General features: G+C 53.8%; 1 protein-coding gene across 4 annotated transcripts; it reads left to right on the forward strand.

The window, feature by feature from the left end:
* The first annotated feature begins 1091 nt into the window (after nt 1-1091).
* Pcdh1 (protocadherin 1) lies at nt 1092-26882 on the forward strand. Of its 4 annotated transcripts, XM_076912749.1 has the most exons (6): nt 1092-1305; nt 9429-10291; nt 13310-15505; nt 20489-20708; nt 21704-21742; nt 22894-23104. In XM_076912749.1, exons 2-5 carry the CDS (start codon nt 9455-9457, stop codon nt 21727-21729), a joined length of 3279 nt encoding a protein of 1092 aa, XP_076768864.1. In that variant the 5' UTR covers nt 1092-1305; nt 9429-9454; the 3' UTR covers nt 21730-21742; nt 22894-23104. The 4 variants fall into 4 exon arrangements, with proteins under 4 accessions (XP_076768864.1, XP_034373927.2, XP_076768863.1 ...); XM_034518036.2 differs by lacking the exon at nt 21704-21742 and having other exon boundaries at nt 1093-1305; nt 22894-26882; XM_076912748.1 differs by lacking the exons at nt 1092-1305; nt 21704-21742 and adding an exon at nt 2612-2810 and having other exon boundaries at nt 22894-26882.

The raw sequence follows: 26882 nt of genomic DNA on the forward strand, positions 1-26882 counted from the left end.
GACCTACAGAGCACTCACTACACTTTCCATACACAGCACCTGGCCGGGCTACAGATAACCTTCCTCATTCGTCTGACCTGGAACATGGAGCCTTGGCTTATAAAGTGGAACTAGGCAGGAGGTCCTACTGAATTGGGGCACTTGGCAGCCTGGGTACCAAAACCTGAACGAGAGGGAGTGCCCACGCTGCTCAAGCACCTCAAGATGGCGCCAGAGAGCCAGAGCTGAGCGTAAGAAACCAAGTATTGGAGTGTGAGACACTGCGTGTGACACGGTGTGTGACTCGCCAAGTGTGTGGCAGGGAGCTTGTGGCACAGGGAGGGCGTGTGACACAAGTCGTGACACTGAGCAGTTTCACCGGGTAGAGACCCATTTGATTCTATGAGGTGTGTTAAGTCACTGCCTGCAGCGCGTGGCAGAAGCTCTACACCGCCCAGAGGGCAGGTGATCAGGGGACCTTCGAACAGACTGACATCAGGAGCGTCATTTCATCCGCGCACTTGATTTTCTTCCTAGTCCTCTCCGTAGAGCTCCAAGATTCCATCCCCTAACCCTTTCTATACAGTTCCTTTTATAACCTCACCCTTATTGCAGCTCCGGCCGGAGGGGGAGGGGCGGACTTCCCCGGGGCGCAAAGAGAAGGGAGGGCCAGTCCGGAGCCAGACTCTGGGGTTTGGCTGGGAAAAGGGTGGGCCTGGAGGGACAGCTCCCCTGGGAAGATGCTGGGGAAGAGTCAGAAGAGACACTTCCCTTGCCTTGACTTCCCAGACCGCAGAGTAGGGGACAGGTGTTTGAGGCAGGAGAGAGCAATTCCGAAAGGGTCCTAGATGGAGGCTTGGGTGGGATGAGTGTAAGGTGAAGAGGCGAAAAGGAAGCCTGTGCAGTCGGCCTTAGGCAAGTGGGGGGCAGCGTAAGAGGAGGGGGTGCTGTTTTGGGGGCGCGGTGGTCAGGGTCCCCTCCCAGCGGGACCAGAGCGGTCCGGGCTCCACCTCCCGGCCGAAGGGGGGGGCGGGAGGAGGGCGGGCAGGCCGGGAGGGAGGGGGAGGGAGGGGGCGGGCCGGCTGTGCGCTCCGCTCTCTGCTGGCTCCGCCGCCGTCGCCGCCGCCGCTGCCGCCTCACACACTAGCGGAGCGGGAGCGCGGCGAGGACGCGAAGCCGCCGGGCTGCTGCGCCCACAGCCAGCTGAAGCCGGAGCCGGAGCCTGAACCGCAGCGCCAGCCCCAGCCGTGTAGAGCCGCAGCCCGCGCCGGGGCCGGCGGCGGCTCACGGACAGCGGGGCGGGCGAACGGTGCTGCCCCGAGGCGGGTAAGGATCTGGCGGCGGTGGCTCGGGGCCCAGAGCGGCCATGGCCGGCGGGAGCTGAGGGAGGGGCGCTCGGTGGAGCGAGGAGACCGGGGCCCAGTCGATGCCCAGAGCGCCGGGACTGAGGCGGAGGCCGCTGGGACACCGAGTGGGGGGTTGCGGCTGGGGTTCCCTTGCCTCCAAGGTCCACTGTAAGAAACGGAGAGAAGGGAGGGGGTGCGGAGTTGGACCCCAGCCCCGGCGTCCGCACCCGGGCGCGCTCCAAGCCGCGGGGATGAGAGTCTCCAGGAGCGCGCGGAATGGAGAAGGTTTCGGGGAAGCGCAAGGCCCTCAGCTCAGCCGGGGGTTGCCGGAGGACCAGGGAAGCTGGGAACATTATCCACGACACACACACTTGTTGGGCGATTTGCTCAGCTCACTCAGGCGCTTCCAGCTCGTCGGGGACACCTGGAAGAGCCACATCACAGACACATACCCACATACATTCATCCGTACATATGTGAGCACAGACATACCTCCCGCACACCAGCGCCCACTGGGGCACAGTCACCAGCTCAGAATCTGCTTCGGCGCCTGCACGATCAGCAAGCGGGGACACACAACCCGTGGTCATAGATAGCTACAATACAATCGGGCGTGATACTGAGCAATGCCAGACACACAAACACAACCTCGTGCCTTCCTGTTCGAATATAACTGCCTCGGTTCGCCAGATGAACGCTGAAACCTAGCTCCCTACACATACCGCTGAAGGAACACACCCTGACATAAATGGTTGCCCACTCCTTGGCCAGGACATAGGTATACAGCACAGGTCTTGCTTGCCCCTCTCTACTGCACCCACACATACACAGCCATGTCTCATAACACGCCTTGATAGCACACACCCTAGCAGAGAGGTACCTACAGTAGCGCCTCACAAACAGAACCCACTGCTTCAAGCATCTTAACACTGGTTGTCACACACACCTTACACCAACAGTGTCACATTACACTCCGCAGCGTGCGCGCGCGCGCGCGCGCGCACACACACACACACACACCACACTCCACTCTCCCTGGCCAGATTCCCTCGGGAGAAGCCTCCAGGCTCTCCTAGAGAGCACCCAGAGCCCTGTCACCTCAATCGGGACTTTGTTATTGTAAATATCGGCACAACCGGAGCCCCCGGGCCGGCCAGACCGGCTTCTCGGCGACACCTCCCCCCACTTCCACTCCGGGGCCTGACCGGCTGGGTATTCCGGGAACAAGCTGGACCTGACAGGCCGCACCATGCCGCCACCCTGAAGCTGTGTGGCCCTAGATCCCTTTGCACAATACTAGAGAAGGTGTTTGAGACCTTTTTCGGGCCATTTAACTGTTTCCTCCGAGCCCCCTGGGTCCTTAGCACACCTAGGTCCCGCACACCTGGGTGCCCCTCTACCGGGGCCCGGTTGCTGGCCAGTCCGGTGTGCCGACAAAGCCCTGGGGCCAGAATAGAGACCGCAGCATACGCAGAAGAAAAACTGGTAGGCGAATGGGACTCTCGTTTCTTCGTCCGGCCACTCTCTGGTAGTTGAGTCTTTCTAGCCTCAGTTTCCCTAACAGAGAGGGTAACTATTCCTTCAGCAGGAAAGACGAGTGACACAGAGGCGATCGAGGACTGAGTTCAGGGCAAGTACCCTAGTATCTGCCGCCTTGAGAGGATCGGTTTTATGAGAATGTCCCCGCCCGGCCAGGCTCGCGGCTTTGTGATTCCGGCGCCGGCTTCCTCCCTGCCCCCTCCCGGCGCCCGCTGTGCTGCTCCCGGCGGCGCCGGCTTGTGGGGGACCTAGGCGGAGGCCGGAGATGCGGGAGAGGAGGGATTCCCCGCGGCGGTCCTGAAGGCGAGGGCCGCAAGTGGCCGCTTGGCCTAAGAGAGTTCTTACTATACTGCGCCTCACCTAGTCTCACCTTGGGCTCCAGGAGGCCAGGCGTCTCCCTGGTGGGGGCGGGGATGGCGACCAAAGCCTTAGGAGCGGCCGTCGTCCCCCACTACACACAAACACACACGTGCACACACTAGGCCTCCTCTGGGAGGAGGCGCTCGGGCGTGCTTGGGTGTGTGCGGAGAGCGCTCACTGACCAAGAAGGTGAGGAACTAGGGCTGCACGCTGGTTAAACCCAGGACTTAGAGCTGGAAGGTGCGGTGCTTCTTCCAGCACCTGCTCTCGGTCAGCCCTCACGAGCTGCCTGGACCTGTACAACCCAGAAGGTATTTGTGGCAGCCTTAGAGGTCTAGTGTGTGAGTACCAGGGTGCTACTTTCTTGAGTTATGGGGGTCCGCGGTGGTGTTGGAACCTGTAATAACTAGGTTAGGGCAGAGGATGGGTTCCAGGAGAGAATCTAAGAAACCTCAGAAAGGATGAAAAACAGTGTAGGAGGATCAGGTCGGGACTCTGTAGCAGCCTCATCTCGTCTTGGCTCCTTTTCTTCCCCCATCTCTAGTTCCATATTAAAAGGCACTAGCTGTAAAGGAGTATCTCGCAGCCTTGGGTACTTATGCAGAGAGCCGGGCAAGAGACCTGCATGGGTGGGGAGGAGCTAAGAGGGAATCCAGGTTCTGGTTCTGATGTGGGGTGAGAGGTGCCCCTGCCAGGAACAAAGGTAGAGCCGGATTTTGTTAAACGATGTATTGAGCAGATACTGTTTCCCAGTGCCCATTGTGGGTGCAGTAGTAGAACACACACTATCTTTGCTTTCATAGGTTAGCAGATTCATTCATTGATTCATTGAGCCAGAGAGCACCTACTATGTGCCCGGTGGTGGAGTAAAATGCTCTCTCACAGGGTTGGGAGACTTAAGTATCTAATCTGTCTTGCAGTGTATCTGATCTCATTTAGTTCTCCCAAATAACTTCAAGAGGCAGATTATTTTTTAATTCATTACCTTTATTTGTCTAGTTTATCTGTGTGCACACACACATTTGGAGGTCAGAAAATGACTTTCAGTGTTCAGTTCTCTCCTTCCACTCTGTAGGCCTCAGGAATTTAAACTATGGGCGTCAGGCTTGGGGACAAGCCCCTTTATCCACTGAGTCAACTTGCTTGCCCAAGAGTCAGGTTTCCCCCCCCCCCCCCAGCCCCCATTTGATAATAGTGAAATAAGGTCACACAACTGGGAAGTGTTGGGGTGAGGGTTTGAACTCCGCAATCTGGTTCAAGAACGCAGGTGCCTGGAAGCCTGCAGAGGCTAATAGCCGGTTCAGGAAGATAGGGAAGAAGAACAGTGCACGTCGCTGTGGGAAGCCCCGAGTAGCTCCACCCCGTGCAGCTTTGCTTGCTTACCCTCCCGCCCAGGCTCTCCGATCCTCCCTTTGTACTTTGGTGTTCTGAGCTTGCGGCACCAGCGACTGTTGTGTAATGGTGCTCGGGGCAGGTGTGGGGGTCAGGGGCTTCAGAGCTGACCTACTCACTGAACAGTGAAAGCGCTTTTCACAGCAGCCAGCAAGAACTGAACCTTGCTCCCAAACTGGTGTGGAAGGTTTCAAGGAACCTCATGTCTCCTGTGTCTCAGATGTTGACATAAGATGGGGTTTCCTTCTACCTTTCTGGACTCTTGACCCCTTGTCCTCCCTCCTATACCTCTGATGGTTTTTTGGCTCCTCGATCCTGATGGCGGCGGGTCAGCGTGCCTTTCTCTACTTAGGGCCAGTCTTGTCAGGGTCTTGGGCACACATGTCACTGGGTGGAGAGGCACCCTTCCCTAGGAAGGCAGCCCAGGCAGATAAGGTACTAATCACTTCAAAGGCCACCTCCTGAGACTAATGACTCCCCACACCAACCGCCTGGGACAAAGTTCAGTAGTGTTGGGGGTAGGGATGTGAAAAGGCCTCTTCACTGCTTCTCCCAGCCCTTCCTGGCAGGTCACATGACTCTACAGCTGCTGGAAGCTTAGGTTCCCTCCTGGTCAGGCCAGGTTGGCAATCCAGGGTTGAGTGAGAGGTAATAAATGTAGGGAATGCCATACTTCAGCTTCAGGTTTCTGTTGAGTCTTTCCAAATCCAGTCTTTAAGCTGGGAAGAGATGCTCTTTCATAGATCCCACCTTTTCAGACCGTTTGTGATCTAGCGTGTTTAATATAGTTTTGAGCCTGGATGGAGCATGGTGGGCACTCCGTTAAGCCCAGCACTCAGGAGGCAGAGGCAGATGGATCTCTGAGTTAAGGCCAGTCTGGTCTGTAGGTTGAGTTCCAGGAGAGCCAGGGCTGGACAGAGAAACCTTGTCTTGAAAAACAGAAAAAAAGAAAAAAAAAAAAAAAAAACAGGTTTGAGGAGAGTGCTATAATAATAAGTAATATCAATTTCAAATGACAGGATTTACTAGAATGTTTAGCAGTGCACTGGTAGAGCCTTAATTTGTTGGTGAGGGGGGTGGTGATGTATGTGATGATATATAGTTTGCATGGCTTAAGCCCTTTTTTCTACTAGTGTCTCTCACGGTTGTTTTCCCAGACCTTTGTATTACAACTGCCTAGGGGGTTCTCCAGATATCACCTTCCAATCAAAATTCCTAAGGGTAGGGCCAGATAATCCTTATTTTGGAAGAACTCTCCAAGTACTTCAAGGACCTAAGCCCTCCTTAACACTTGTCTTTATCCCCAGAACTTCCTTGGGTTGTGCCTTACCCAGTGAAAAGCCTTTCTGGACTGTGCCTGGCTAGAGGCAAAGTAAGGTCTTAAAGGGAAGTAGGCCTAGGAGGATTGAGGGGTTTGTGTCTCAGGTTGTGATTCGGAGATAGGAGTAGAGTGAGAGGCATAGTAAGTATTTAGCTATCAGAGTGCCCATAAATCACCGTGGCTTCGGCAGACCACTGACCCTTCAATTTGCCACCTAATTTTGTGAACAGACATTTAGCTAGAAAAATCCTGCTTGATGGTGTTGTGTAGTTCTCCAAGGTGATGTGACCTCTGAAACACAAGCTCCTCGTGATCCGGGGATGGGGAAGCTTTTTGGACAGTCCTCTGGAGGCACGTTTTGGAGCGTCACGATATTTCTCCTCCTTAAGAGCGTGGGCTGTGGTGGAGAAGGGGCATGTACACTTATCTGATGATGACCTCATAGGTTCCGGAGGGGTCTATACTTGTGGAAGGCTCCCCAAGGAAGGTGAACTGTTTCAGTTGTCCAGGGAATCTGTACATGTGGTGAACATTTGCTGAGCTCTCTACTACAGAGTTGAATCTGAATGGAGATTTGCATTTTATCCCAGTAGATTCCTCGGGAATTGGCAAGTAGGCAGGTGAGTCAGCCGGTGACCAAAGCCATCAAGAGCTAAACCCGGGGAACTAAGATAACCCCCACTACACAAGAATTGCTTTCTTCAGGCCTACTGTGTGTTGGGTCCGATGCTAGATGACACAGGAAACAAATTAGAGGGCTATAATTGTAATCTCAGCTCTCAAGAGTCTCCAGTGTAAGGCCAGCCTAGACTACATGTCCCGAATTCTAGGACAGCCTGGGCTACAGTGTATGAGACCCTACCTCAAGACATGTTCTTTCCTCATAGTCCTGTAGGAAAGACAAACATTAACCAATTTTTCAAATAAGCCAGTAACTACAAACGTGCTAAGTGCTTTGAAAGAAAAGACCACTTGTTGAGTGCTTACATCATTATAAACATTTAGCCCACATGAACTCAAACCCACTGGGAAATACATGGTATCGTCTCGATTTGACAGATGAAAAAAAAAAAAATGAAGCTTTGAATTGTTTGCTCCAGGAAGTAGGCTGCTGGGGCTGAAGTCACATCCCAGGGTCTGTCTTACATATGCCAAGTGGGTACACAGAGGTAACCCAGCACACTGACAGTCACTGAGCTAGAGCCAGTGTCAGAGCAGATGGGCCCAGTCTTTAGTGCTGTGCTCTAGTGCCCAGGACACAGCCTAGCACATTTTAAGTGACTCGTGTGCATTTGTTGAGTATGCGAATGAGCACCTAGCATTTACCCAGTTTCAGCCAGCTTCGGCAGTGTGGCATTGAGTGAGGGGGCTGAGTGAGACTGTGACCTCTTGCCCCTTCGGAATGTCTGGTGTCTTCTTCCTGGGGAGACAGAGAACACAAGAATAGGTGTCCAATACTATAGCTGAACAAACAGGGCCGGGCGGTGTCCGGGACAGCCTAGTGATTCATTGCCTTAGGATTGGAGTAGACAATAAGTGGCTGTGAGTTGGAGGAAGAGAGGTCACTGTGGGTTGGAGAGGCTTAGGAAGGCATTGTAGGGTTGCAGGAGGAGGCAGAACCTGTCTTCAGTGGGATGGGCATGATGACTGTCAGGCCTGGGATAGAAATTAAAGGAATGGGGAAAACAAAATGGATCATGAGGCCTCCTCTCTCCCTACAGAAATGCTGGGATTTGAAGAGAGGAAGGGTTCACCATGGTTGAGGGTTTGGGGGGAGTGGTGAGAGACCGATGACCCGGACTGTACTGACAGGTCTGATAACATGGGCAGGTGGACAACCTCAGAACAGGGTGATGAAAGAGGCAGCTATTGTGGTCATGGTGGTGCAACTCGTAGTCTAGAATGTTCACAGCACAGCCCTTCCTGAAAGGCTCTGAGGGTGGCAGAGAGGAGGGTATGAGACACACTGCACTTGTTAGCGGCAGGGAAGGGATGAGTAGGTTCTGGATGTCTGCAGGGATAAGGGTCAAACAGGAGCCAAAGCCAGGTGTGACGGCGCACATCTGTAATCCCAGCATTCTGAAGGCTGAGTCAGGAGTTCAAGGATAGCCTGGGATACCTAGTGAGACTTTGTCTAAAACAAGACAAGGTCTGGGAATGTGGCTCAGTGGTAGACCATTTGTCTGGCCTGTGCAATGCCTCGTGCTCAATTCTCAGTACTCAAAGTATTCAAAATAAAATAAACCAGGAGGCAGATGATCATCTGGAGAGCAGAGGGGGCAGACCAGGGAAGGGCTGATGGTGTCATCGAAGTTCTGGCCCAGTTAGACCTGCTGGGTTCTCTGTTGCTAAGGACAGGCCAGGGCAGCTCCCAATGCCAATTTGAAGGTCAATCTCTCCTAACCCCAATCTTGACCTCCACTCCTTCCACACACTTGCCCACGGGCGGCAGGGCAACAAAGAGTGCTGGAAACCCTGTGTGTGTGTGTGAGTGAGTGAGTGTGTGTGTGTGTGTGTGTGTGTGTGTGTGTTTTGAGGGACAATTGTGGGGAAGTCAGGGAAGACTAACACCTATTCAACTTTAACATTTTCTTTTTTAAAAACTCCTTTTATTATATTTATTTATTCTGAGGGGGGGGGAGTGCATGTCACAAAAAACATTTGTGGGGTCAGAGGATAATTTACAAGAGCCAGTTCTCTCCTGATGTGGGTCCTAGGCACTGAACACAGGTCGTCAGGATTGGCAGAGGGGTACCTTTACCCACTGAGCCATCTCCCCGGCCCTGCCACTAGCCATTTTCCCATTCGATTGTGGGATTGGGGAAAACTGGGGATTGTGGATGCTGTTTGTCAAAATCAAAGGATTTGGGCTATAATACCTCATACACACGAAAGAGAGATGAAATACTCTTCCTCCAGCTAGTATGGGTGGGAAGTACGGGCAAGTAGTCAGCAGCAGGGCTTCCAGTGAGGGTGTTGGGTGGTTGTCTCTCAGGGTCCGGGGTGTCTGAGGGGTGAATGCATGCTGCTCTGTACTACAGATGTGGGGCCGAGTGCTCCAACTGGAGATGTCCCAGGCCTAACCCTTCCACTGGGTTTTGCTCCCTATCTTAGTATCAGGGTAATTACCATGGGTGACTAAGGCGAGATGCTGATGAGAAGGAGGCGGTTGTGCAAAGCTTAGAGCTGAAAGCGGATGGGGGGGGCGGTACCCAGGGAACGTCAGCTGGGTAAGGGCGTGCCACGGGCAGGAGCTGCTGTAGACCTGCCTGTCGCTTTATCAGCTTCTCCAGCTGGGTCGTACACAGCTGCTGCACCCCACTGTGGGTGAGGCTCTGGGTTCTGGAATCACAGTTCTGGGTTAGGATCGACTCTCCTTGTGGGAGAATGGTGTATCAGTGGGAGAGGGAGAGTGGGGGGTGGCTCTGGCAGACTTTGGAGTCAGTTTCTTCTTCATAGCTGATGGCCTCTCCTTTGTGTCTTCTTTATAGTTCTCCTGATTCTGGAGCCTGCCAGGATGGGGCATCTGAGGCCCAGCCCAGGGCCTGGGGGGCAGCGGTTTCTGCTGCCCCCCTTACTGCTGGCACTGCTGCTCCTGTTGGCTCCATCTGCCAGCCATACCACCCAGGTAGTATACAAGGTGCCAGAGGAACAGCCGCCCAACACCCTCATTGGGAGCCTTGCTGCTGATTACGGTTTGCCAGATGTGGGTCATCTGTATAAACTAGAGGTAGGTGCTCCGTATCTTCGAGTGGATGGCAAGACTGGAGACATTTTCACCACAGAGACCTCCATTGATCGAGAGGGGCTCCGTGAATGCCAGAACCAGGTCTCTGGGAATCCCTGTATTTTGGAGTTTGAGGTGTCAATCACAGACCTGGTGCAGAATGGCAGCCCCCGTCTGCTAGAGGGCCAGATAGAGGTGCAAGATATCAATGACAACACGCCGAATTTTGCCTCACCAGTCATCACCCTGGCTATCCCTGAGAACACCAACATTGGCTCGCTCTTCCCCATCCCACTGGCCACAGACCGTGACGCTGGCCCCAATGGTGTAGCATCCTATGAGCTGCAGGCTGGGCCTGAGGCCCAGGAGCTATTTGGACTGCAGGTGGCCGAGGACCAGGAGGAGAAGCAGCCACAGCTCATTGTCATGGGCAACCTGGACCGTGAACGTTGGGACTCCTATGACCTCACCATCAAGGTACAGGATGGTGGCAGTCCTCCACGGGCCAGCAGTGCCCTGCTTCGTGTCACTGTGCTTGATACAAATGACAACGCTCCCAAGTTCGAGCGGCCTACCTACGAAGCCGAGCTGTCTGAGAATAGTCCCATTGGCCACTCGGTCATCCAGGTAAGAGGCCCACTCCATCTAACCTGTCAGGGTGAGCCGCCTTTAGAGATGGGATCTGCCAAAAGCAGGTGGAAGGTTCCTTCACTTAGGGAAATAACAAAACAGAATGCTATGGGGCTTGCCTTTTCTTCTCTTCAGCCCCAGCCAAAGCAGAATTTCTTACCTGCTTCCTCTCAGCCACCTCGGGAAGTGGTACTTTCTTCCACTGTCAGACTACTTAGATGACAGCAACAGAGTGTCTCAAGAGCCTCATACCTCCCTGTCAGACTCAACTTAGGGAAACTTCTGGGAAGTGAAACTGCTCCAAGCTCAGGGAGTGCCCTTTCCTTAGCCCAGACTGGATCAAGGAATTCATCTTTTACCCAGTACATCTTCTCCTGCCGTGAGAGTATCCATTCTCCTTCCCAGGGGCAGGTCCCTTTAGCCCGATGAGATTTTTGTGTCAGCCAGGAGGGCTCCTCGCTTTTAACAAATCTCATAGACTGTTCTTATGCTTGCCGCCTTCCCCAGCCATGGGGTGCCACTGGTATGTGGTGTTTAAGATGAGTGCAGAGGGGTCAGTAACTCTTTGAAAGTTCTCAGCACCTTTCTTCATGGGAACTGCCCCAGGGGCTGGGCAGCAGCTTGGTGGGGCTGAGGCCTGGGAGGGAGCAGAGAAGCGTCCCTGCAGACAGGTGGGTGTATCTCCCGCTGTCATCTCAGCCCTTGGCCTCCTGCCAGCCCCATCTTCTTTCTCCTTCCCCATGGGCTGAAGCTATCTCTGTCCATGAAGTGAGCAAACCAAAGAGAGATCAGCTGGCCTGGACACCGTTACCCAACCTGAGAGACCCTTCTTTCTGGGTCCAGAAGCCGAAGTGAGTGGGTGGCAGTTTTTATCTTTTCTAGAGGCTGGTGGACAAGAATATAGAAATGAGGCTGAGAAAGAATAGAAAGACAGCCATTCAGAATGGTGAATAATAATAGCCTAGGTGCCAGGCGCTGTTCTAAATGCACTATGTGTATTATATAATTTAATTCTCATAGTACAAGGTGAGTGAGCATTATCCCCATTTTATAGACAGGAAGCTGAGCCCATAGAGATTTCTAAACTTTCCTGAGGTCAGAGCCCACCTTAGCCCATGTCCTATAGTTTGTCTTTACATCCTCTCGAGATGACACCAGACATACAGAGTCCTTAGATGCTGGCAGTACTGAAGAGTGGATAGGAAAGAGGCAGAGTAGAATGAAGCAGGAGTGGAAAGCTAGGAGTCATAGAAAAAAGATGAGCGGTGTGGGGGAGGAGATAGCCAAGAATTGAGGTGACCAGTCTAGAGACAGAGAGGTCGTGGGAGAGCTGTCCATCACCCACAGAGAGCTGGTGATGGGCACAGTGGGGCTGGGTAGGAAAAAGCTAGAGGTTTGCCTACAAAGGTGTGAAGGGGTGGAGGTGGCGCACGCCTTTAATCCCAGCATGTGAAGGGCAGAGGCAGGAGGCTCTCTGAGTTTGAGGCCAGCCTGGTCTACAAAGTGAGTTCCAGGACAGAGAAACCCTGGTAGTGGGGTGGACGGGGAGGGTTCAAAGGGACACCGAGGTGGCTGGGAGCCCTTGACCAGGAGTCTTCCCTGTCGAAAAGCCTTGACAGGAATGGATGGAGTTCCTTTCCTAAGGAGAAGGATGGAAGTCCAACAGTGGAGAGAGGGCCTCTCGGTTTAGTGCTCAGCACTATGTAATTGGATTCCTTTGAAACAGATGGCCGGGTAAATGAATGAATGCAGGATTGACAGACAGAGAAAGAAAGAGAGATTAGTTAAGCACACTTACCATGATCTAGGCAGTATTAGGTATTTTTTTATATTATCCCATTTAACCTTCGTCACAATATTATGAAATACGTTCTATTATTCTTCCCCATTTTATATATGTGTAGAGTGAGGCTTGGGAGGATTAAATAATTGGCCCAAAGCCATATAACTAATTGGAAAGCAGTAGATCAGGGATTTGAACTCAAGGCTTTCATTTTGCTCCTTAGAGGCTCTGCCAAGTTATGCTTACTCCTCCTTCCCACCCTCTCCCCCTGACACACACACACACACACACACACACACTTCATTACATTCTGTTTAGATGTAAATACTTCCAACCCCTCACTAGTGGTACCTCATGGCCATACTCACCTGGCTTCTGTTGCCCCATTACCACCCATGTTTTTATAGACTTGGTCCCAGTGCAGGGCGGCATTGGTGTGGGAGGGTGTGCCCACTGCAAAGGGACAGGCAGTTCATTGTTTGGTGCTGGAAGCCCAGCCCGCTGCCAGCAGGCTCTGTGGCCTGCACCAACCCCTCCCTTCTGGCCTCAGGCTCAGTCCGGATTCCTCCACTGGTGCCTTGCCAGAAGCAGACAACAGTTTAGGAGTTGCAGAAACAGGTTTCCCCAGTTTGACAGCAGTGGCTGGGCTGGGCCTGCTGGGCTCTTTCTGACCCGTATCTCTACCTGGCTGCTTTCAATAGAAATCCCCTTACCTGGGGCCTCTAGCTGGGCTTGGGGGTCTCCACTGATGCACACACACACACACGAACAAACACACCTTCTTGAACTCAAAATCACAGCTTACAGTCCCATGCTTTTGTGTATGTATGTCAAGGTATACAAGGTACACACATAAGTGCATGCATGGCTACCATCTCCACTGCTTAAACCCTTTCTCATCCTTTCGGAAGGCTGGGGGAAGGGACAGTTCATTTGTCTGAAATGCTTGTTAGCTCCTCATCTCTGCTTAGGTGGACTGGTTCAAATGAAGAGTAGAATATAATTCTGCCCAGTCCTGGTGATACAGTGTCACTAAGAAGGATTTGCAAGCTGCATCTGGGCTCTTTAGGAAAATAGGTTAGCGACGTCTACCATAGTGCCAGGCCTAGGGAAAAGACTACCGTGTGCCGCTTTTGGAAATGGTGCTAAGTTAGCATCATTGATGTGCTTGTGGGAAAGGACATTAGCAGCATGTGCATTCTAGCTTACTAACCTGTCCCTGTTTCCTGTAGGTGAAGGCTAATGACTCGGACCAAGGTGCCAATGCAGAGATTGACTATACGTTCCACCAGGCACCTGAGGTTGTCAGGCGCCTTTTGCGACTGGACAGAAACACCGGACTTATCACCGTCCAGGGCCCTGTGGATCGTGAAGATCTAAGCACTCTACGTTTCTCAGTGCTTGCCAAGGACCGAGGCGCCAACCCCAAGAGTGCCCGAGCCCAGGTAGTTGTGACCGTGAAAGACATGAACGACAATGCCCCGACCATTGAGATCCGAGGCATAGGGCTGGTGACTCATCAAGATGGAATGGCTAACATATCAGAGGACGTGGCAGAGGAGACCGCTGTGGCCTTGGTGCAGGTGTCTGATCGAGATGAGGGAGAGAATGCAGCCGTCACATGTGTCGTAGCAGGTGATGTGCCCTTCCAGCTACGCCAGGCCAGTGAGACAGGCAGCGACAGCAAGAAAAAGTATTTTCTGCAGACCACCACCCCTCTTGACTATGAGAAAGTCAAAGACTACACCATTGAGATCGTGGCCGTGGACTCCGGCAACCCTCCACTCTCAAGCACCAACTCCCTCAAGGTGCAGGTGGTGGACGTCAATGACAACGCCCCTGTCTTCACCCAGAGCATCACTGAAGTTGCCTTCCCAGAAAACAACAAGCCTGGTGAAGTGGTGGCCGAGGTCACGGCCAGTGATGCTGACTCTGGCTCTAATGCAGAACTGGTGTATTCTCTGGAACCTGAGCCAGCTGCTCAAGGGCTCTTCACTATCTCACCCGAGAATGGAGAGATCCGGGTAAAGACATCACTGGATAGGGAACAAAGAGACAGCTATGAGCTGAAGGTGGTGGCAGCAGACAGGGGTAGTCCCAGCCTTCAGGGCACAGCCACGGTCCTTGTCAATGTGCTTGACTGTAATGACAATGACCCCAAATTTATGCTTAGTGGCTACAACTTCTCAGTGATGGAGAACATGCCAGCGCTGAGTCCAGTGGGTATGGTGACTGTCATTGACGGAGACAAGGGGGACAATGCCCGGGTGCAGCTCTCAGTAGAGCAGGACAATGGTGACTTTGTTATCCAGAATGGCACAGGCACCATCTTATCCAGTTTGAGCTTCGATCGGGAGCAACAGAGTACCTACACCTTCCAACTGAAGGCCGTAGATGGTGGTGTCCCACCTCGTTCTGCATACGTCGGTGTCACCATCAATGTGCTGGATGAGAATGACAATGCACCCTTTATCACTGCCCCCTCCAACACATCTCACCGACTGCTGACCCCGCAGACACGTCTTGGTGAGACAGTCAGCCAGGTGACAGCGGAGGACATTGACTCTGGTATCAATGCTGAGCTGACCTATAGCATCGCGGGAGGCAACCCTTATGGACTCTTCCAGATTGGATCACATTCAGGCGCCATCACGTTGGAGAAGGAAATTGAACGGCGCCACCACGGCTTACACCGCCTCGTGGTGAAGGTCAGCGACCGAGGCAAGCCCCCTCGCTATGGCACAGCCTTGGTCCACCTTTATGTCAATGAGACCTTAGCCAACCGCACGCTGCTAGAGACCCTCCTTGTCCATAGCCTGGACACGCCCCTGGATATTGACATCGCTGGCGATCCAGAATATGAGCGTTCCAAGCAGCGTGGCAACATTCTCTTTGGTGTTGTAGCCGGTGTGGTGGCCGTCGCCTTACTCATCGCGCTGGCAGTGCTCGTGCGCTACTGCCGGCAGCGGGAGGCCAAGAGTGGCTACCAGGCTGGTAAGAAGGAGACTAAGGACTTGTACGCCCCCAAGCCCAGTGGCAAAGCTGCTAAGGGAAACAAGAGCAAGGGGAAGAAAAGTAAGTCGCCGAAACCTGTGAAGCCAGTGGAGGATGAAGATGACACTGGGCTGCAGAAGTCCCTCAAGTTCAACCTAATGAGCGATGCCCCCGGGGACAGTCCCCGAATCCACCTACCCCTCAACTACCCACCAGGCAGCCCCGACTTGGGCCGCCATTACCGCTCCAACTCCCCACTGCCTTCTATCCAGCTGCAACCCCAGTCACCCTCGGCCTCCAAGAAGCACCAGGTGGTGCAGGACCTGCCGCCTGCAAACACGTTTGTAGGCACTGGGGACACCACGTCCACGGGCTCCGAGCAGTACTCCGACTACAGCTATCGCACCAACCCCCCCAAATACCCCAGCAAGCAGGTAGGCCAGCCCTTTCGGCTTAGCACGCCCCAGCCCCCACCCCACCCCTACCATGGGGCCATCTGGACCGAGGTGTGGGAGTGATAGAGCAGGTGTGTCTTGCCTGCCATGATCAAGTAGATCATATGGGAGCATCCTGAGCTAACTGTGGGAGGTGGGAACACTGATCTCGGGGTACTGAGGCCTCAACTAAGGACCCTGCTGCCTTGCCCAGATATGGAGGGTTAGGCTGAGTGGAAACTGATAGGGGACTTCTTGTGTCTTCCCTGCCCCTCCTCACAAGGGAGAAGTCTGTGACTTGTCAGATCTCAATATGCTGAACTAGCTAGCTACTGGGTTTTTCAGGTGGAGCTGATGGGCAGGTTTATAGGTTTGGAGAAAGAAGGGCACAGGCGGATATGGGAGAAGACTACTCCAAACCTGGGTCTCTATTGGAGATCAGCTATATAGGTGCTTCTTTAGAGGGGACACGGAAGACCTAGAACTTGGGTGGGGACTCTGCTGGGGAGGGGGGAAACCTCCCCACTTGTGCCTTCTAATATGTACTGTGTATTAACTTCTTCCTCATCCCCAGGCCCCGGAGGGCTGGCCCCACATCCCCTACCCCAGCCCTATTCATGTGGCCTTACAATAAAGTTCTCTATTTTTGGAGTTTTGGTTTCTTATTTTCTTGGAACTGAGAGAAGCAGCGAGAGAGACTGGAAGTAGCTTTGTTCTCAAATCCTGCCTTGATTTCCCCATGTCTACCCTCTATCCCTCCCTGCTCCCTAGACCTGCCTATTTTATTCAGGCCTATCTCAGCATGTCACCTCCTGCCTTACCCCAACACCCATTTCCATGTCTGGAGAGAGTTTCAACTTTCAAATGGAGGAGTACAGTAGCATGCTCCCTCGGCCCATGTTTATGAGAGACTGTCTCCCTGGTCCAAGACAGTTTTTCCCACCTGCCTAGCTTCTGAGAGACACCAGAGCACCTGTGTGGGGTTGCAGTCAGCCTTCCTGCCCCAGGTGAAGCCAGAGAACCTTTTCATTACACCATCCACCTTCCCTCAGGGCAAGATCTTCCCTCAAGTCCCTCTTTATCACACCAACAACTCAGCAATTAGCTGGCCCGGTGTCTAGGTCTCGCCATGATCACCCGCCTGGGCTCCAGAGAGGGAGGGCCCTGGGAGAGACAGGTGCTTCTCCAACACTGCAGAGACCCACTTTGTCCCCTCATGCTTAGATGAGCCATTGTCATAGGATGAGGTGTCCTAGCTCTGCCTCCTGTCCAAGACCACCTCCCTCCCCTTCCTTCACCTCCTTACCCTAGCCAGGACTGCCAGCTAGCTCTCTCTCTCTCCCTCCGTCTCTCACTTCTTGCTCTCCTGGGTCTTCCCTGTCTCTGGTTGTGGGTGAGGGGCCTCCTGCCCTGGAGGAGTCTCTGAGGCCAGAGGCAACTTATCTCCATGGTGACCAAAGAGGCTTGAGACACTCCCAGGAGGACCAAGGTGCCAGCTTCCTTTTCGGTTCCATCTATAAACTCCCCCAAAGCCCTGGGGTACCCCCAAAATGAAAAGACAACCTGAAAAGTTTGGAGGAGTAGGGTATGGGGAGGTCATATCTAATTATGACTTCTTTCTCCTGAAAGTCAGGCTCTGTCAGGTGACCTCCAGAAACTCCCGACCTCACACTCTTTCTCTTCCATTTCTGCCTGGCAACCGTTGCTTCTTCCTTTCTTTCTAGTTCGATGATCCCTTTATTCCTTCAAAGTCTGAAGGCTTGTCCCTCACTGGGCTCCAACTCAACCCATCCATGGGACCATACTGAATACTTCCTCCCAACATTTGAATATTACCAACCCACACTACCTGTTGTCATTATCGGAACATAGAGGCCAAGTTTCTACTGCAGGCTCTGCATGGTACTCGGCTTTGATGGAAAAAATGGTTGCCAAGTGAATGAATCTTAAGTGCCAAGTGAGAAGGGCCATAGTATGCTTTTCCCTATGCATACTGCAAAACTATTGTTTTGTTTTTGTTTTGTTTTGAGACAGGGTCTCATTATGTAATCTTTAATGGCCTGGAACTTGATATGTATACCTGGCTGGCCTCAAACTCATAGAGATCCACTGCCTTTGCCTTCCTAGTGCTGGAATTAATTCATGTGCCACCACATTCGATTCTGTGGAACTTGTATTACTGCTATTCTTTCCCAGTTCATGAAGCCTTGATAGGTGCAAGGTACCATATGTGAATTCACTCAGGGCTCATAACTTTGTGACACGGGCCAGTTTATTATAGTTACTTCATATAAGTGAAAACCAGCCATTGATGGAGTCAGAATTTAAGCACATAGCATCAGAGAGTCTGATTTCCAGAGTCTGCCATTATCTACTATACAATTAAAAAAATGACTTTATGATTAAGTTAGCAAGAGACTAGCTATCACATTAGCCTATAAAAGGTTCTGCAAAACCCTGTAACAAAGGCTGGACCTGTTAAACTTGTGTAACTGAGTTTCCCACGTTTGTTTGACTTTAATGCCTCCTCCTACTTTGAGAATATAATATGGGGGAAATAGGAATGGGAGAATAGGAACTCAGAGCCAGCTTGTCGGTGATGGGTAGGATTTGGGCAGGAGGGTCCTCTTGCCTAGGGTCACTGTGTGAGCAGCTCTTGAAGCAGGAATGAGTATGACCAGGTTGGAAGCAAAAAGGGTGGGAGGGGACCATTCTGGTTAGCGTGGAGGGTGTAGGAGGGACTACAGTGAGCCCAGACACATTGCTAAATGTCACTCAAGAAGAAAAGTCCCTTACATCTGTTTCCCAGAGGAGCTGAAGTTGAGAAGGCACTCTTGCCCTGCTCAGCGTGTGTAAGGCCATAGCTCAGTTCCCATTTGTATGGGGGTGGGGGAAGCAGTGGAGCACTATGGATGGCAGTGAGGATGACAGGTGGATGGATCTGGCTGAATTTAGGAAGAAAGGTCAGTAATAGTCAAGATCCTAATAGACAGGCAGTGGGGTTGGGCATGAGGGAGAAACTCCCAGGATTCCTAGGTGGGTATCAGTTTTCAGAGTGTGGGTGACGGGATAGTAATGAGCTCACTGCCTGTGTGAAAGACAATCGATGAAAAATAATTTCATCTCAGACATGTTGGACCGGGAGGGTCTGTAGAGGTAGGTAGCCCATAAAATGTTTAGTAAGCATCTCCAAGACTTTCAGGACTAGAGATGGAATGAGTTGGGACCTGGTCTTTTAAGATTTGATAGAATTACCTGAGTTGTTAAGGTTGAGAATAACCACCCAGCTTTTCACTGGAAAAAAAGACAAAACAAAAACCAACCAAACAAAACCCTGTGAAAAGCCCAAGGGACTTGCCCACATACTAGGTTCTTCAGAGAAGGGCTGCCCTGTGCCTTTGAGGACCATCCTCGAACCTGTTTATACTAATACCAGGTGGACCTTGCTCCTGTATAACCTGCTAGCCCCAAAGGTGCAGGTCAGTTTTAGAGACTTTGTTCGTTACTCAGACCTTGTATCATCTGGGTTCTTTGAAAATGTTGAGGCTAGCAGTGAGTTGCCCTCCTATTGCTGTAAAGCTCCTCGTCCTGATACCCCAACCCCAACCTCAAACCCCAGACATTAATAGGCGGTTGCAGAAGGGCTGGGGAATGGGAGTGTGGGCTTACAAACCTGAGATTATCTCTTTTGAATATTTCCTTGACCTCTTATGAAAGGGCCACAGAGCTGACAACAAGGCACTTCTGTCCAGGAGGATTAGTCCGTTGACTCATCAACAGGACCTGGGCCTTGTTGCTCCTCTGGCCTCCAGGGGCCCAGGATCTGTGCCCTCCCTAACTCCTAATTTCTGGTTGGCAGGAAAACCAGTGGAGGTCCCAGGTGGGTGGCTTGATGGCTATGCCAAGTGCCAGGCTGAGGTTGCCAGGTTCCTGGTCTGATCATTAACCCGTGGCAGGCAGACAGAACTTACTGGCAGGAAAACAGCCTGTCACCATTCCGTTCTCCCAATGCCAGCACCCAGTCTACATTTGTCTGGTTCCACCAAGCAAGAAGTCCCTCCTAGGTCTTTTCATTTCCTAGAGGGGTCTCCATGGAGAAGAGCCTTCCTAGTCCTTGATGGGTGTCACATGCTCTACCAGGCAGGGTCTTGTCCTCTAAAGCCCCTTCCCCGACATGGAGCACTGAGAGGTTCCAATTATGTTCACTGACACCACAGGTCTGACTTCATAACAGGTTCCCTCTCTTCGCTCCATCTGCTCCCACACCAGGGCCTCTATGAATGGATTTGTAAGGGGGGCTGAGGGCTCAGTAGGATGGGGCTCTTTGAGGCCTCAGCACTACAGACTTGGTCTGAGGAGCAAGATGCAAGAGGTTGGTACCTTTTGGATGGAGGCAATGGCAAGTTTCAGAGCAGTGAGACAGGTGAGGAACTCAAGTCTAGAAGGTACACTTAGACTCTTCTGTGCAGAGCAGCTCTTTGGGAATTAGGAGTCCTCTGCTTTCAGGAAGCTGAGAAGCTTGAGGCCTGTGCTGGTGTTTAGAGGCCAGGCTGGCGTTTGGAGTTGGCTGAGACTATGCTGTTCTGCTCTTGGGCTCTACTCTTTACTGGTGCTTCCTCTGGAAAGGCAAGGGAGGCCATGCCTGTATTGGGAAGCTGGGCTAGGACCAGGAGGGCTGTGCTGCAGCGGTGTAGTGCTGGGTTACGGATGGGATGTCAGTCTGGGGACTGTGATAACAGTGGGACCTATGCTGTGTTGGGACTTGCAGTGTGTGGACTTGGCTGTACTGGAAGCCAGCCTTGAGTTATGAGGCATCTCTGCTTGAGGCTGTGCTTTCTGGGGCCTATGCTTTACTAAGGGGCTGGGCCTCTTCTTGGCTGCTGCTAAGGCCTGGGAGGGTCTTGTTGGGCTTGGGGACTAGTGTGGTGCTGGGACCCATGGAGGTGGCTAGCCAGCCAAGAGTAACACTCTCTCTCCCTACAGTTACCTCACCGCCGTGTCACCTTCTCGGCCACCAGTCAGGCCCAGGAGCTGCAGGACCCATCACAGCACAGTTATTATGACAGTGGCCTGGAAGAGTCTGAAACGCCATCAAGCAAGTCATCCTCGGGTCCCCGACTTGGTCCCCTGGCTCTCCCCGAGGACCACTATGAGCGCACCACCCCTGACGGCAGCATAGGTGAAATGGAGCACCCCGAGAATGGTGAGGAGCATCAGCAGGCTGAGGCACCCCAGAAATGAGTAAAAATCCAAGAGGGGTGATGATGCTTTTAAATGATCCTCCAGGATGTCTTGAGCTCTACTGTAGCAAGCACCATACTTTAAGATACATGTCTACTTGTAAAGGAGTCCTTACTCATGAGAACGTTGTGATATTCCTGGGAAACAGACTTGGGGAGGGTGGGTGGTGATTTCTGCCCAAAGTTACACATCTGGAAAGTGACAGACCTGAGAGTGATTTATATCTAAGTCTGACTCCAGGGCCTTTGGGTTCAGCATCACCTTACATTGCTTTCCTGGCCACAGGGATCCTGGAAATGGTGACCAGGAGGTTCAGATAATGACAAGGAGACTGGAAGGGGAGTGGTGGTTCCTAAGTGAGTGAGAGGATTTGAGATGAGATCATGATGGTTCTCATGATCGCACCCGGATGCTCTGAGGAACTCAGGGAAGGATAAACTTTCCCCCTCCTCCAGGAGAAAAGCGGGAGGGTTGAGGAAGAGCCAAGGGAGGAAGTCTGGGAGGGTGGGTGGGCCTGTCTAGGGGGGTTTGAAGGGAGGAGCTGGAGGAGAGGTGAGTGTGGGAACGGATGGTAAGATATACTGTGAGAGTGTGCTGGTACTGCACATGTGTGTGTGCACGGGTGTGTATGTGTGTGTGTGTGTGTGTGTGTGTGTGTGAGAGAGAGAGAGAGAGAGAGAGAGAGAGAGAGAAGGCATCTGTGGCAGCCTGTGGAGGGGACCCCTAAATAAGCCAGCCCTTGGGATGGAAAGACTGACTTAGAGCTGTCCTTGAGTCTCAGACCTCTCTCAGTTCAAAGTCTCCCTCCTCCCCCAAAATGAGAGGTCCCAGGCTTCACCCTGAGTCATAGGGCCTCATTTAACCTGCCAGGCCCTAGGCCCAGAGCACCCTCTGCCCCCTCTCCTGCCACTCCATGTGTGACCTCATACCAGTCTCGTCCTTTTTGTGCCCGCGCAGAGCCGGCTGGCCGGAGCAGGCCCTGAGGCAGAGTGCCAGGTAGGTGGGAGCTGCTTTGGGGTCTGGGGTCTATGGGACTCGCCCCAGCACCCAGCCCCGCCCACCCAGTGCTCTGTGCAATACTGGGCTCCCCAAGCTTGAACTACAGAGCTTTGGCACTTTGAGGGTTAACAACAAGACTATACCCCTCCTCACCTTAAACTGGCAGGAGGCCAAGCTAGGGTGGATGTTGCTGGGGGAGCCCCTGCTCCAGGCAGAGCTTCTCAGTCATGTCCCTGAGGGGGGTCACTGCCTGGTGCTGTCCCTGAGTGAGGGCGGCACAGGGGCAGCTGTGACAGGAAGTGCTCATGGCCCAGCCGTTCCCATGGAGACTCTCGCTGCCCAGCAACCACACTGGCTACTGCTGATGTCAGGCGGCCAACTCCTTTTCCCGTGGGTGTTCTGGGCAGGGAGCTGGGGGCAAGGCCAGGGTGGTGGCTGGTGAGGGGCTGGTGTGAGGTGGGCAGGGGCTGCATGTGTATGCTTGTGTGTGTGCGTGTGCGTGTGTGCTTATGTGTGAACAGTCCACCTAGACGCTCGTCTCCTCCCCTTCTCCCCTTGGCTTTAAAGTAAAACATTGCTTTGCTAGGGTGGGATGGGGTTCTGAGGAAGCTGGGAGCATGTAAGACTTGGAAGGTATGTGAAGTCTTTGTCTGGGGACAGCGGTGTGCAGTCTTTGGGGACAGAAATGTCTGATGGGAGTAGATTTGTATAACCATGACTCTATATGTGTGTGTGGGGGGGGGGCTCCAAATTACAATGGGGTTTCCTCAACCCCATTTGAAGGTGGAGTTCCATGATTGAATCTGTCTGGAGACAGGTGAGGGTTCGTAGATGAGCTGTTTGTGGACCTGTCTGAAGGCAGATTCAGTGTCTGTGAGAGAGAAGAGTGATGGAAAGAGGCTGAAAGAATTGTACCTACTTAAGGGGGGTGGGGGGCACTGACCTAGAGGGCAGCGGAATAGTGACAGCTGACCACACACAGGTGGATAGGGAAGGCCGGGTTTGCCTGAGGGGTGTGTGTTTCTGAGCTGGGTGGGCAGGAGGAACCGCACCTCAGTTCAGAAGCAGAATGTGTATGATAATGAGAGGCCATGGAGCAGAGCTTTTTGAGGTTGTCATCCCTAATGGCTGTTCTTGCTTTCCTGCAGACCTCCGCCCTTTGCCCGACGTTGCCATGACGGGCACATGTACCCGGGAGTGCAGCGAGTTTGGTCACTCTGACACATGCTGGATGCCTGGCCAGTCGTCTCCCAGCCGCCGGACCAAGAGCAGCGCCCTCAAACTCTCCACCTTCGTGCCTTACCAGGACCGAGGAGGGCAGGAGCCTGCGGGCGCCGGAAGCCCCAGCCCCCCGGAAGACCGGAACACCAAAACGGCCCCCGTGCGCCTCCTGCCCTCCTACAGTGCCTTCTCCCACAGTAGCCATGACTCCTGCAAGGACTCGGCCACCTTGGAGGAAATTCCCTTGACCCAGACCTCGGACTTCCCACCCACAGCCACACCGGCATCTGCCCAGACCGCCGCCAAGCGTGAGATCTACCTGTGAGCCCCCTTCTGGCCGGCGGCCACCCCTCCCCCAGTCGCCGGCCAGCTCCCAACTGGGTCTATTCCAGGGCCCCACTCCTTCCCTCCAGCGTGGACTCTGTGGCCAGGGCCCGATCCGTGGGAGTACTGGCTTCAAGACCACGTTGGCCCTTGCCCCCATGCAGGGTCCAAGTCCTTTCCTCCATTCCTACCCCTTAGCTCCAAGGAGCCCCTTCTTCCCCACTATGGGGCTCCACCCAGCGGATGCCCTCGAGGGCTTCTCTGCAATGACTGGGCTCCCTTCCATCTACTTCTAGGGAGCACCCCTTGCTTTGGGCAGATGGTGGAGTCAAGAGTGGGCAGCACACTTTAACTCATTGTTTCCTGCATGGCTGACCAGGGCAGTGTAGCCTTGCAGCTGGGTAAACTAGGGGACTTACTCCCTGGGGATGCCCAAAGGAAACTTTCCACCACCAGGGGCTCTCTGAAGGGCTGTTGTTACCAAAGGTGGGGTGGGGATTGGGGTGAGAGTGCTGTGAAGGCCTCTTCCAGTACTGCTCCTGGGCTGGCCCACCTGCCTGTCACAGGCTCATGCCCGATCCCATCTGGGCAGCCCCTTCCCTGCTGGTCTTGCGGTGTCTGTATATAAGGACCTTGGAATGATGTCCCCCATTTCTGCCTGATTTGCAACTTTTCTTGTTGATGTTGTGTTGTCTTGGGGGGCCCCTCTGGGGGGGACCTGCCCTGTGCCCCTCCTCTCTGCCGCAGTGCCCCCCCAGGCCTCTATTGTTCCATGTTGTAAATACCCCTGGGGCCGTGGTGGGATGGGGGTGCAGGCCAAGGAAACAAAGGGTGGGTGGGGGTGGGGACAGGGGTAACATTCGCCTATCAGCAGAGCTGGGCTTTTATTTAATTTTTTTTTTTAAAATACAAATCTCTATTTTTTTGGAACTGTTGCGCTGTGCCCTGGGGGGGGGATCCCCGCTCAGACTGGCCTCCCACACCCAGATGAGCATCACAAGAGGGGCCCTGAGGCTGTGGGGGGGCAGCTGGACAGGGATGGGATGACTGTGCCTCTGGCCTGGTTGGGTGAGTTGGGAGCAGGAAAGTTTGCTCAGGGGGCGGCTGGTTGCTGCCTCCTATATGGGGGACCTTGCTTCCTCCCTGCCCCCCAACCCCCAGCCCCTGCCATGACTGACCCGTCAGCCTGTAAAACCACCATTGCCTTGATCTCAGGGGGTGGGAAGGGCTGCCTCAGGGCACCCTGGGCTCCAGGCCCCTTCTTCCAGTTGGGCTTCCCTTCACCAGGGTCAGGGGTCCCATGGGGAGGGGGTGGGGAGGTTAGGGGTCAGAGAAGCCCAGTCAGCCATGATGAGGTGGGGATTTTTCTTCACCTCGGGGGGGCCAAGGTGTGAGGGATATCCTGCAGAGCCCCCCCCCATTTCCCACTGTGGCCATCTCATAGCCTCAGCCTCTCTTCCTTCCAGAAGCCCCCACTGCCTTGGCCCCTACCTCTCCAGCTCCCCAAGGGCCCAGGCTGGGAGGCAGGAGACTCAGGGTATGGCTCCCACTTGACTTAGTCTAAGCTTGGGGAGGGTGGCCCATTGTGGAAGGGGTGGACAGGCTGCTGGGTTGTCTGGTGCCTTTGGGAGCTATGCTGCTGGAGTCTTGACTCCTGTAACCCCAGAGACCCTACTCCCACCCCCAGAAAAGCCAGGGGCTGTAAAATCACCCTATTCTCTGCCTCCTTACCCCCACTTGTCTTTGGGGTAACAGTGCTGGGAAGGAGTGCACTGTTAGGGTGGTGGCCCTGGCAACTACAGCCCTTCTATGGAGGGCAGTGGGTAGGGTGGCTAAGGTGACAACAGCCAGGTCTAGGGGTTAGCCAAAGGCTCCCATCCCTGGGGGAGGCCCGGAAAGTGGGCCATGGGGCTTGTTAAAGACATAGCCCCTTTCCCCTGCACAAATGGGGCAGGTGCAATAGTGGCAGAGCTGGTAGCATGAGGTGCCCGGCTAGTGGGGCAGTGGCCTGGAGGGCTGTCCTGGGTCCTGAAAGTTAGGATCTGGACAGATAGATTGTATGAGGCACATCTGCTCAATGGAGAGGGTAATCCAGCCAAGAGGCATCCCGGGGTCAATAGACTCCCACTGGAAGCCCCTGGTGGCTTGGGTACCCTGACCTGGCCTTGGAGACTCCTGAGCACTGAGCAGGAGGGTAGAGGAACATTTTGCACAATGGAGAAGCCAGAAGGGAGGGGGTAGCCTAGATGGCTGGGAGGGCTCAGAAGCACAGAGCAGAAGTCCTTCCACAGGCAAAGGCAGGGTCCTGACCCCCTGGTTGGGGTAAGGGCACTGAGTCTGTCACCACCTGGGCACTCAAGAGGTGAAACCAAAGGTGGGCAGGGGGTGGGTGACAGCACTAGGGACTAGCTTTGTTAGTCCTAGGTCTGTGAAACCCCTCCCCAATGCCTTGTGTCGCGTACAGTTTTATGTACCAATAGGCGACATTTGGCCAGAGGAGACCCCCCCCTCAACCCAGCCTGACCCAGTCAGTGTCTTCCTAGAGGGGACCAAGTTGGTCCCCATCTCTCTACTTCAGAGCATGTCTGTTAGTAGGAGAAGGGTATGTGGGGACATATTTCCTAGGGTCCCTGAAGAAGCATCTCTCACATCAGGAGGGGAGCTGTTTCTAGGCATCTGGAACCTGGGGGCTCCCTTCTTCTTATGTCTCCCCTTGGGAGTCTCTGGGGACATGGTTTCCCACTGGGGACCATGGGAACATGTCTCCCTTCCCTACCCAGGCTCTCTAGGGAGCCTGTTTTCCTCCCAGGGTTCCTGGGAGTACCTAAGACAAGTCAGTCTTGGGCCGGCTCTTTTTCCAGGCAAGAGCTGTCTCTGAGGCTCCCTGGAAGAGACGTCTCTGACCCCCATCTCTCCGATGGGAGTGTCTGCCCTGCAGCACTTGGAATGAGGCTGAGCATCCCTGAATTGTCTTTTCTCCTAGGGGCTCTAGGATACCACTCTCTCCAGAGCGCGGCCCCCTGGAGCCATTTCTTCCCTGGGTGGGGGCTGTCTCTGGTGTTGGGAGGGCTTGTGTTGACCATGAGAAAGTCTCTTAGGGGAGCATCTCCTTGTGAGACTTCTCTGGGAGGGGGGGCGTCTCGCCCAAGGGGGTTCCAGGGCGGGTATGTCTGCCCATGGGGAGGGGAGACTGTGTCTCCTCGGGTTATCTGAGTGGGGAGGGGGGCCGTGTCTCTCTCGTGTGTCGGGTGGGAGGGTTGGGGAGGGGGGGGTTTGGGCGCGTCGGGTGCCCACTTCGGGGTCGTGTTTCTTTCGGTTCGTGCCACTTCCCACCGCCTCGCTCCCCCGGGAAGGGCCCCGCCCCCACACCATCCCCACCCCCCGGCGCTGCGAGCACAATCCCGTTGATTTGTAATGATTTCTGTCTTTTCTGTCTTTCTCTTTCTCTGACCTCCCTCCCCTCGCCGCGAGCATGCGCAGGCACCGCCCCTACCCCCTCCGGTTCGGTTCGTTTCCGGTTTGTTTGCTGAGCTGTCAATGAAAGACCCGTGTAATTATTCCCGAGCTTTACAATAAAAGTGTGAAAACCGGA

The sequence above is a fragment of the Arvicanthis niloticus genome, chromosome 14, assembly GCF_011762505.2.
Source record: "Arvicanthis niloticus isolate mArvNil1 chromosome 14, mArvNil1.pat.X, whole genome shotgun sequence".
Lineage (NCBI taxonomy): Eukaryota > Metazoa > Chordata > Mammalia > Rodentia > Muridae > Arvicanthis > Arvicanthis niloticus.

Bases quoted from the DNA above. Each gene is read 5' to 3' on its own strand.
- Pcdh1 (XM_034518036.2), top strand. From the start codon at position 9,455: ATGGGGCATCTGAGGCCCAGCCCAGGGCCTGGGGGGCAGCGGTTTCTG. The intron at 15,506-20,488 runs GTAGGCCAGCCC...CTCTCCCTACAG, and splicing joins CCAAATACCCCAGCAAGCAG to TTACCTCACCGCCGTGTCAC. The intron at 20,709-22,893 runs GTGAGGAGCATC...GCTTTCCTGCAG, and splicing joins AATGGAGCACCCCGAGAATG to ACCTCCGCCCTTTGCCCGAC.